This window comes from Entelurus aequoreus, linkage group LG03 (genome assembly GCF_033978785.1).
Source record: "Entelurus aequoreus isolate RoL-2023_Sb linkage group LG03, RoL_Eaeq_v1.1, whole genome shotgun sequence".
In the NCBI taxonomy this organism is placed as follows: Eukaryota; Metazoa; Chordata; class Actinopteri; order Syngnathiformes; family Syngnathidae; genus Entelurus; species Entelurus aequoreus.
The window spans coordinates 82,875,619-82,888,118 of NC_084733.1; the positions used below are offsets into that span (position 1 = coordinate 82,875,619).

The 12,500-nt window shown below is 35.2% G+C and overlaps 1 protein-coding gene across 5 annotated transcripts in view; it reads right to left on the reverse strand.

Annotated features, from left to right (window-relative positions):
- Positions 1-12,500, reverse strand: part of LOC133646972 (calcium-dependent secretion activator 2-like) — a 269,411-nt gene that overhangs the window by 138,973 nt on the left and 117,938 nt on the right. For all 5 annotated transcript variants that reach the window (XM_062042966.1, XM_062042965.1, XM_062042963.1 and 2 more), the window contains exon 12: positions 7,414-7,550. In XM_062042966.1, coding sequence (XP_061898950.1) covers positions 7,414-7,550 — 137 coding nt within the window. The remainder of the gene's footprint in view (positions 1-7,413; positions 7,551-12,500) is intronic.

Genomic DNA, 12,500 nt, shown 5'->3' on the forward strand with positions numbered 1-12,500 from the left:
CAAAGGTTACGTATGACAGATGCCTACGTGTGACGGACGATTACTTGTGACGGACGATTACGTTTGACGGACACTTACATGTGACAGACGATTACATGTGACAGGCGATTACATGTGACAGGCGATTACGTGTGACGGACGCTTACGTGTGACGGACGCTTACGTGTGACAAAGGTTACGTGTGACAAAGGTTACGTGTGACAAAGGTTACGTATGACAGATGCCTACGTGTGACGGACGATTACTTGTGACGGACGATTACGTTTGACGGACACTTACATGTGACAGACGATTACGTTTGACGGACGCTTACGTGTGACGGACACTTACATGTGACAGACGATTACATGTGACAGACGATTACATGTGACAGACGATTACGTGTGACGGACGCTTACGTGTGACGGACGCTTACGTGTGACAAAGGTTACGTGTGACAAAGGTTACGTGTGACAAAGGTTACGTGTGACAAAGGTTACGTATGACAGATGCCTACGTGTGACGGATGATTACTTGTGACGGACGATTACGTTTGACGGACACTTACATGTGACAGACGATTACATGTGACAGACGATTACGTGTGACGGACGCTTACGTGTGACGGACGCCTACGTGTGACGGACGCCTACGTGTGACGGACGCTTACGTGTGACGGACGCTTACGTGTGACGGACACTTATATGTGACAGACGATTACATGTGACGGACGATTACGTGTGATGGACGCTTACGTGTGACGGACGCTTACGTGTGACGGACGCTTACGTGTGACGGACGCTTACGTGTGACGGACGCTTACGTGTGACGGACGCTTACGTGTGACAAAGGTTATGTGTGACAAAGGTTACGTGTGACAAAGGTTACGTGTGACAAAGGTTACCTATGACAGATGCCTACGTGTGACGGACGATTACTTGTGACGGACGATTACGTTTGACGGACACTTACATGTGACAGATGATTACATGTGACAGACGTTACGTGTGACAAAGGTTACGTATGACAGATGCCTACGTGTGACGGACGATTACTTGTGACGGACGATTATGTTTGACGGACACTTACATGTGACAGACGATTACATGTGACAGGCGATTACGTGTGACAGGCGATTACGTGTGACGGACGCTTACGTGTGACGGACGCTTACGTGTGACGGACGCTTATGTGTGACAAAGGTTACGTGTGACAAAGGTTACGTGTGACAAAGGTTACGTATGACAGATGCCTACGTGTGACGGACGATTACTTGTGACGGACGATTACGTTTGACGGACACTTACATGTGACAGACGATTACGTGTGACGGACGATTACGTGTGACGGACGCTTACGTGTGACGGACGCTTACGTGTGACGGACGCTTACGTGTGACGGACGCTTACGTGTGACGGACGCTTACGTGTGACGGACACTTATATGTGACAGACGATTACATGTGACGGACGATTACGTGTGACGGACGCTTACGTGTGACGGACGCTTACGTGTGACGGACGCTTACGTGTGACGGACGCTTACGTGTGACGGACGCTTACGTGTGACGGACGCTTACGTGTGACAAAGGTTACGTGTGACAAAGGTTACGTGTGACAAAGGTTACGTGTGACAAAGGTTACCTATGACAGATGCCTACGTGTGACGGACGATTACTTGTGACGGACGATTACGTTTGACGGACACTTACATGTGACAGATGATTACATGTGACAGACGTTACGTGTGACAAAGGTTACGTGTGACAAAGGTTACGTGTGACAGATGCCTATGTGTGACAAAAGTTACGTGTGACAAAAGTTACGTGTGACAAAGGTTACGTGTGACAAAAGTTACGTGTGACAAACGCTGACGAGTGACGGACGCTTACATGTGACAGACACTTACGTACGACAAACGATTGTGCGTGAGACGATTACCTGTGACAAACGCTGACGTTTACGTGTGACGGGCGCTTACGTGTGACAGACGATTACGTGTGACAGTCGATTACGTGTGACAGACGCAGACGTCTGACAAACGCTGACGTGTGACGGACGCTGACGAGTGACAGACTATTACGCGTAAGACGATTACCTGTGACAAACGTTCGTGTAACGAACGCTGACGTGTGACGGACGATTTCATGTGACGGACGCTTACGTGTGACGGACGCTGACGTGTGACAAACGTTACGCGGGACAAACGTTTACGCGTGACAGACGTCAAATGTGACGGACGCGTACGTGCATAATGATTCCTACCTGGGCCACATGTTGATGTATTCCTACTTTGACACGTGCTCCCACACGTATTTACACGTCTACTTGAAACTTCACCACTTGTACGCAAAGCAAGATAAGATCTTCAAGCATGATGTGATGATGATGATGATGATGATGATTGTTTGGATGAACACAACACAAAAACCCTAATGGGTCAATCCCACCCCCCACCCCCACCCCCCCAGCCCCTCCCACCCACATGACCCCACTTATTGAAGGTGCACCCCCCCGCCATTGAGCAAAGCCAGCAGTTGTCAGTGTTGGCTCATGTTCCTACTCGGAAAGTATTGATTAGAACAAATACACCTCCCCCCCCCCTCCCCCCCCATCATCTCCCCCAGGCTATCAAGGTTGCTTCTTCTGCCTCGTTGACATTTTCAAAGCTCTCATTCAAAACGCAGCTTGCTTATTCCGACCCAATCTCCGCGCTGATTAGCCCAGCAAGAAGTTGCATTGCTCCTCCGGGAGTACTTAAGGCTACTGATCAATTGTACTCAAATATAATACTAATATACAATAGCAATATACATTTATTTTCACTTTGTACAAAGCGAACGCTGCAACAGGAGGTATCAAAAAGTATCATTTATCTTATAGTTCGTACAAAAACAGAAGGAACTTTCTGATGCTTTTCTACTTGAACAATCCACAATAATTAAAACCATCAATAAATAACTCTCAATTGCTCTGTTTATTGCTATTCTGAATGTTGCTGGGTCGGGTTTGGTTTTGGAATTGGATTGCATTATTATGGTATTGTTGTGTATTCTTTTGTTGGATTGATTAATAAATTCTTTAATAATAATAATTAAAAAAAAACAACTAAATAAATAAATTAAAAAATTTAATTATAAAAAAAAAGAACAATAATTAAAACAATCAATAAATAACTTAATAAGTTCAATAAATTAGGTGACATTTTGTGGTTTACAAAATGTATTTTATTATAATAATAGCAACCAAGCCATCAATAAATACAATTTTGTGTCATTTTTGGTCATTAAAAACTAAAATCTGTTGCAACCATATTTTTGCTTTCTGCATATTTGTTTTACTAGTTTCGAAATAATACAAATATTTTTTAACTTACAATAATAATTTCTATTTTACATTAACATAAATAACTTTTAAATTATAATTTATTTCACAGTAAAGATCAAACATTTGGTAAAATAAGCATTTTATACGGAGCCCCTAAGAATATTAGTGGGATTTTTTTTAAACTGTAATTTCTTCAAAAAATAACAAAAAATCTAAGTTGTTAATATTTATTGCCCTATTTAAGGCTCCAATTAGTTCACATCAATTGTTACACTATGAAATGTTTTTTGGGGAATATACTGCATATTTTGTGTGTTTGCCATATAAAAAACCAAAGTATTTTTTGACAAAAAGAGCATTGAAAAAAACAAAAAACAAATAAATTCATAAATACGGATAGTCGAGAGATTTAAGCTTTAAAAATAAGAAAGTAAATAAATAAATATATATGACTTATTTTTTTACAGTTTTATGAGTGGGACTCTTTTGGATCCCTAAGAATTTCAATGGTATTTTTTAAACTGTTTTTGCAAAAAAAAAAAGGAAAAAAAGTATTAAAATCAAAGTTGTTTTGAATTATTGACTAATTAAAGCACTAATTAGTTCACAGCAAATATTTCACTTTGAAAAATTTTGGGGAAAACATTGCGTATTTTGACAAAAAGAGCATTGAAAATTAAAAAAATAAATAAAAACGTCTCGATCTGAAATTGATCTAGAGATTTAGGCTTTAAAAGCAAAAATACATAAACATATATGACTTATTTTAAACACTTTAATGAGTGGGACCCTTTTGGATCCCTAAGAATATTAGTGGGATTTTTTTTTAAACTGTCATTGCTCTAAAAAATAACAAAAAATCTAAGTTGTTAATATTTATTGCCCAATTTAAGGCTCCAATTAGTTCACATCAATTATTACACTTTGAAATTTTTTGGGGGAATATATTGCATATTTTTAGTGTTTGCCATATAAAAAAAACAAAATATTTTATGACAAAAAGAGCATTAAAAAAAACAAAAACATTTATAAATAAATACAGGTAATCGAGAGATTTAAGCTTTGAAAGTAAAAAAAATTATAAATACATATCACATATTTTTTACACTTTTATGAGTCGGATGTTTTTGGATCCCTAAGAATTTGAGTGGTTTTGTTTTTTTTTTCTGTTTTTGCTCAGAAATATAATAATGTATTAAAATCCAAAGTTGTTTTGAATTATTGACCTATTTAAAGCAAATATTCAGTTTGAAATTTTTGGGGAAAATATTGCGCATTTTGACAAAAAGAGCATTGAAAAAAATAAACAAAATAAAAACTGTATTGATCTGAAATTGATCTAGAGATTTAAGCTTTAAAAGCAAAAATACATAAATATGTATGACTTATTTTAAACACTTTAATGAGTGGGACCCTTTTGGATCCCTAAGGATATTAGTGGGATTTTTTTTAAACTGTCATTGCTCCAAAAAATCAAAGTCGTTAATATTTATTGCCCTATTTTAGGCTCCAAGTTAGTTCACATCAATTATTACACTTTGAAATGTTTTGGGGGGAATATATTGCATATTTTGTGTGTTTGCCATATAAAAAAAACTAAGTATTTTTTGACAAAAAGAGCATTCAAAAAAACAAAAACATGTATAAATAAATACAGGTAATCGAGAGATTCAAGCTTTGAAAGTAAAAAAAAATTATAAATACATATCACTTATTTTTTTGCACTTTTATGAGTGGGATGTTTTTTGGATCCCTAAGAATTTGAGTGTTTTTTTTTTTGTTTTTTTTACTGTTTGTGCTCAAAAATATAATGTATTAAAATCCTAAGTTGTTTGGAATTATTGACCTATTTAAAGCAAATATTCACTTTGAAATTTTGGGGAAAAATATTGCGTATTTTCACAAAAAGAGCATTGAAAAATATAAAAAAAATAAAAACTGTATTGATCTGAAATTGATCTAGAGATTTAAGCTCTAAAAGCAAAAATACATAAATATGTATGACTTATTTTAAACACTTTTATGAGTGGGACCCTTTTGGATCCCTAAGAATATTAGTGGGATTTTTTTTTAAACTGTCATTGCTCCAAAAAATAACAAAAAATCAAAGTTGTTAATATTTATTGCCCTATTTTAGGCTCCAAGTTAGTTCACATCAATTATTACACTTTAAAATGTTTTTGGGGGAATATATTGCATATCTTGTGTGTTTGCCATATAAAAAAAAACTAAGTATTTTTTTTGACAAAAAGAGCATTAAAAAAAACAAAAAAAAAACAGATAATCGAGAGATTTAAGCTTTGAAAGTAAAAAAAAAAATTATAAATACATATCACTTATTTTTTACACTTTTATGAGTGGGGACGTTTTTGGATCCCTAAGAATTTGAGTGTTTTATTTTTTTTTTTTTTTACTGTTTTTGCTCAGAAAATATAATGATGTATTAAAATCCAAAGTTGTTTTGAATTATTGACCTATTTAAAGCAAATATTCAGTTTGAAATTTTGGGGAAAATACTGCGTATTTTGACAAAAAGAGCATTGAAAAAAAATAAACAAAATAAAAACTGTATTGATCTGAAATTTATTTAGAGATTTAAGCTTTAAAAGCAAAAATCCATAAATATGTAAGACTTATTTTAAACACTTTTTATGAGTGGGACCCTTTTGGATCCCTAAAAATATTAGTGGGATTTTTTTTAAATGATTTAAAATCAAAGAGGTTATGAATTATTGACATATTTAAGACTCCAATTAGTTCACATTTAATATTTCACTTTGAAATATTTTTGGGTCAGATATTGCATAGTTTGTGTGTTAACCATACAAAAAACAAAGTTTTCTCTGACAAAAAAGGCATGAAAAAAAAAGAAAAAAATTATAATAAAAACTTACAATCAACAGATACTGTAGATCTGAAGTTGATCTGGAGATTTAAGCATTGAAAGTAAAAAAAAAATAAATTAATAAGCATGACTTATTTTTACATTTTATGAGATGGAACCCTTTTGGATCCCAAAGAATTTTAGTGTCAAATGTCTTTGCGCCAAAAAAACACAATTTTAAATCAATGCTGTTATGAATTATTGACCTATTTGAGGCTCTAATTACTTCACATCTAATATTCCACTTTGAAATGTTTTTTGGGGAATATGTTGCCTATTTTGTGTGTTAACCATACAAAAAACAAAGTTTTCTTTGACAAAAAAGGGCATGAAAAAAAAGAAGAAAAATATAATAATAAAAACGTATAATCGACAGATAGTGTAGATCTGAAGTTGATCTAGAGATTTAAACATTGAAAGTAAAAATAAATAAATATGCATGACTTATTTTAAAACTTTATGAGTGGGACCCTTTTGGATCCCAAATAAAAAAAATAAAACATTTAAAATCAATGTTGTAATATTCCACTTTGAATAGTTTTTAGAAGGTGAGAATATTGCATATTTTATGTTTTTGCTATAAAAAAAAAGAAGTTTTTCTTTAACAAAAATTTCATAAAACTTAAAAAAATAAAATAAAAAACTTTGTACAGACAGACAGATCTGAAGTTGATTGACAGATTCAAGCGTAGAATAATTAAAAAAAAGAGATTTAATATATGACTTATTTTGAACATTTTTAAGACAGAGACCCCTTAAGGGTCCCCGGACCAAATATGAGGGGAAAAAGGTAAAAAAATATATATTGTAAAAAAAAATAAAAAATAAATATCAAAATGGCCCCCGCATGCTTTGATTTTTCAGTGTGCGGCCCTCAGTGGAAAAAGTGTGGACACCCCTGGCATAAATAAAAAACATCTTTGTGTTTGCGTGAAAATATCTCAAGCTGCATTTAAAAGTCGATGGCTAAATTAGAGCCACTGAATATGTTAACGCTTTATAATCCGATTAGTCGACTAATCGTTAGGATAGTCGATGATTCGTGGATTTTCACATTAGTTTGTCACGTTTCATGTGTCGGGTAAACTGCGACAAACAGAGCCCTTTTCTACTTTACATTTTGTGGACGAGCCAGGAAAAGTCATGGATTAAAGTGTGCTTTGATGACATTGCTCCAATAAAGCAAACCAAAATAAGTAATCCAATAACAGTGTGTGAGCGTACCAAGCAGGAGAAGGAGTCGTTCATGCGGTGCTGCAGAGTTTGCTTCTGTAGAACGGTGAAGAGGCGAGCGTGGTCGAAGCGACACGGCGAGGCGGCGACCAGCTCCTCCACGCCCTGACGCTGCGAGGGACCCAAACCTGGAACACACCAGACCCCGGTCAAGGAGTTCTTCTACAGCAGACGCTCGGGACACAAGATGGTGGTCACGTGAACACACGCTGGCACCTCGCTTGGCAGGGAGACTCACGGCAGTCGCCGCCAACATGGCTGACGTTTGAGGAGGAAAACACCAGGAGCGGGCGGCCAGGAGGAGACGGTGTTACGTAACGGCAGGACACTTTTTGGCGTCACCTCCACAAAATGACAAGGAAATATGCAAATGCAGCAGTACTTGGGCGGGTACCACTTGTCTCTCGGGGGATTTTTTTTGCTTCAGGTCGCCAGCTAAGTTTGATGTTATGATTCTCTCCACCGCTAGTTGGCGTTGTGAATGTGGGAGCAAGAGCCGCGCTTACTCGCCAGTACAGGTGGGAATCTTTGGCCACCTAATGATGCCATGCCATCCCATTCCCATTCCCATGGAGACCATTCCGTTCAGAAACGGTATAATGAAACTTTTTCAAGGTTACAGGTTAGAAAATATCTTTCTGCTTGCATGGAGATGGCCTAAACACAGATGTTTTTAATCATGTATTTTTAATGAAAAACAAAACAATTTAAATCTATTTTGGAAAATTAAGAATCGAGTCGGAATCGGGATAAATTAGAATTGCGATTTCGGATGTGAATCAATTTAAAAATACATTTTTATTTGCAAAAATATATGATATATAGATAGATATATGATATATTTTTCTAAATTATGAAATGGAGTTTGGAATGAATAGAGATCGCGAATTTGGATGTGAATACAGTTTTAAAATGGTATGATATATTAGTATATTATATATATATATAGTATATAGTATATATATCATTTTAAAATGTATATAGTATGATAATAGATATAGTATGATATATTTAGTATATATAGTATATATACACACACACTGACATATACTGTAATATACTGTAATTATATATAGTATATATTAATATAGTATATATATATATATATATATATATATAGTATAGTATATATATACATACTTATACACATGTATACACATGTGAATACACGTATATATACATGTGTACACATATATATGTATATATATACACACAGCACAAATATGCATGTGTGTATACAGTTATACAGTATTACATATACATACATATACACACGCACATATACATGTGTGTATACATATACAGTATATACATAATATAGTACACACGACTAATATACATTGTGGTTGTTACATATATACCATATATTTATACACACACACACACACACACATCTACATATATATATTATACGAGTATACACACACACACATATATATATATATAGACACACACACAAACACACATATATAGCATACCTATATATATTACCTATATATATAATATATCCTATATATATATATATATATAGTATATATTATATTATATATATACATGACACACACACACATATATATATTAGATATAATATACACGCACACACACACACACAAATTTATATATATACACACACACTCGTGTGTGTAGATATATTATATAGTGTACATATATATATATATATAGCACACATGTATAGTATATATATATTACACATATATATATATATATATACACACATATATATATACATATATATATACAACTATATTAGTATATACATATATATATATATATATTACACATATATATATACACACACACATATATATATATACATTATATAATATAGTATACATATATATATATATGTGAGTATAGTACACATATATATATACACACATATATAATACATATATAAACACATATATATTATATACACATATATATCACACATATATAATATATATATATATATATAATACACATATATATATATAATACATATATATATATACATACATATATATATATATATACATATATATATATACATACATATATATATATAATATACATACATATATATTATATAATACATACATATATATATATATATACATACACATATATATATATACATACACATATATTACATATATATATACATACACATATATATATATATATATAATTATACATACACATATATATACATACACATATATATACATTACATATATATATATATATTAATATATATACATACACACACACATACACATAAAAGGCAAAATGTGAGATATTGGGAAAAAATATGTTTGTGTATTATATATTTAAGTACAATATGCTTCATTACTTAAAATGAAAATGGAAAAAAAAATTATATATATACTGTATATATTATATATATATATATATATATATATTATATATATATATATATATATATATATATTATATATATATATATATATAATATATATATAATTTTTTTTTAAAACAGCCATGAGTTACAAAAATTCAAAAGTACAAAAAGTGAGATATCAAAACAAATAGTGTTAGATATGATTAAAATCCAATATGTTTCATTACTTAAAATAAGAAAAAAAAAATATATAAATATGCAAAAAATAAAAAATAAAACATGATTTCAAGAAATTGAAAAAGACCAAGGTGAGATATTGAAATAAATAAGTTTGTGTAAGATATATTTAAGTCCAATATATGTTATTACCTAAAATAATCATGAAAAAAAGACTAAACAAATAAACAAAAAAAAGGAATAGAAGAAGCAAGCATGAGGTGAGATTTTGAAAGAAATAAGTAGCATGAAGAATGTTGTGGTTAGCAGAAAGTGGAGCGAGGAGAGGAGCACAAGTGCGGCCTGCAGCGTGGCGCCATGACAACAATGGCAGCGCAGGCCGATAAAGGGCGGCGAGGAGGCGTCATGCCCGAGCAAGGCTGGGTTCATTTCCAGTCCTTTCAGGCCTTCCTGTTAATGCCCCGCCAAATCAAAAGCCCGACACTCTGCGCATGGCCATTAGCGCGAGATGGGAAGTCGGCGAGCGTGACACATGGCCGCACAAAAGAACGCCGACGTCGGCGCCTGCGACGCCCGCGGCCCAGAGGAGCATTAGCTTTTTTGTCAACTCTACCATTTTGTTTTTTTGTTTGCACGCACAAGAGGCGACCCCCCCCCAAGACACACCCCCCTTCTTCTCGCACCCCCCCCCCCCCCACCCAGCTCGCTCTCTTTGTGGCTTTTGTCCCGGCGAGGAGAAAAAAGACAGCAAAAGTGAAATTTCCACAATCAACTTCCAATCGACGCTCGTCTTCTTGTCCGCCGGCTCCGCCTGCCCTTTGGCTCCAGGCGCCGCGCGTCCGATTCCGATGTAGGTCACTTTTACGTTTCAGGGATTGTCTTTGGAGACGGCAGCGCAGGAAGACCAAGACAAAGACTTATAGATTGGCGCTGATAGCGAGAGGCCAGAGAGCAGGGGGGGGGGGGGGGGGGGGGGCAGTATTGATTGGGGGGGCACAGATGCTTGTCAAGTTCAACTTTCAGTGGTTGTGTGTGCGTGGGGCGGGGGCCTCGTGGCACAGATGGCGTGTTTGGTCCGCATTGTGTCCACTCGGTGCTCCTCAATCAGGTTCTCAGCACTTGAAGGCACCACAAAGAAACAAAAGTGGGACGGAACTCCAGGCTATGAAGCCAACGTCTTATTAGCTAGCAGTTAGCTGGCGTGCTACTTTTCAATTGCAGTCTGATGCGGTCGCTGCAAATAACTATCGAGGTGTCTTTTTTAGACCAGTGTTTTTCAACCACCGTGCCGGGGCACACTACTGTGCCAACCAGTAATTATAGTCTGCAAATGATGTGTTGCTGTCTAGAGCTCGGCAGAGTAACCGTGTAATACTCTTCCATATCAGTAGGTGGCAGCCCGTAGCTAATTGCTTTGTAGACGTCGGAAACAGCGGGAATCAGCGTGCAGGTAAAAAGGTGTCTAATGCTTAAACCAAAAATAAACAAAAGGTGAGTGCCCCTAAGAAAAGGCATTGAAGCTTAGGGAAGGCTATGCAGAACGAAACTAAAACTGAACTGGCTACAAAGTCAACAAAAACAGAATGCTGGACGACAGCAAAGACTTACAAACTGTTCTTAGGGTAATTTATATTTGCTTTTTAAATGTGTATTTTTATTTCTGTTTTAAATGTTATTTTTTAGTCTGTCCTTTGCCTCTATTTCTTTGTGGTGTACAGCCCTTATTTTTTCAACTGTGCTTGTTTTTAAAGGGCTTTATAAATAAAGTTGGTATGGTATGGTATGGTATGGTACTGTGGAGCAAAGACGGTTATTTTGGTTCTTTTATGAATTTATTATGGGTCTACTGAAAATGTGAGCAAATCTGCTAGGTCAAAAGTATACATACAGCAATGTTAATATTTGCTTACATGTCCCTTGGCAAGTTTCACTGCAATAAGGCACTTTTGGTAGCCATCCACAAGCTTCTGCTTGAATTTTTGACCACTCCTCTTGACAAAATTGGTGCAGTTCAGCTAAATTTGTTGGTTTTCTGACATGGACTTGTTTCTTCAGCATTGTCCACACGTTTAAGGGAAGGCCATTCCAAAACCTTAATTCTAGCCTAATTTAGCCTTTCCTTTACCACTTTTGACGTGTGTTTGGGGTCATTGTCCTGTTGGAACACCCAACTGCGCCCAAGACCCAACCTCCAGGCTGATGATTTTAGCTTGTCCTGAATAATTTGGAGGTAATCCTCCTTTTTCATTGTCCCATTTACTCTCTGTAAAGCACCAGTGTCATTGACAGCAAAACAGGCCCAGAGCATAATACTACCACCACCATGCTTGACGGTAGGTATGGTGTTTCTGGGATAAAGGCCTCACCTTTTCTCCTCCAAACATATTGCTAGGTATTGTGGCCAAACACCTCAATTTTTGTTTCATCTAACAGAACTTTCCTCCAGAAGGTCTTATCTTTGTCCATGTGATGTCAGATGAAACAAAAATTGAGCTGTTGGGCCACAATACCCAGCAATATGTTTGGAGGAGAAAAG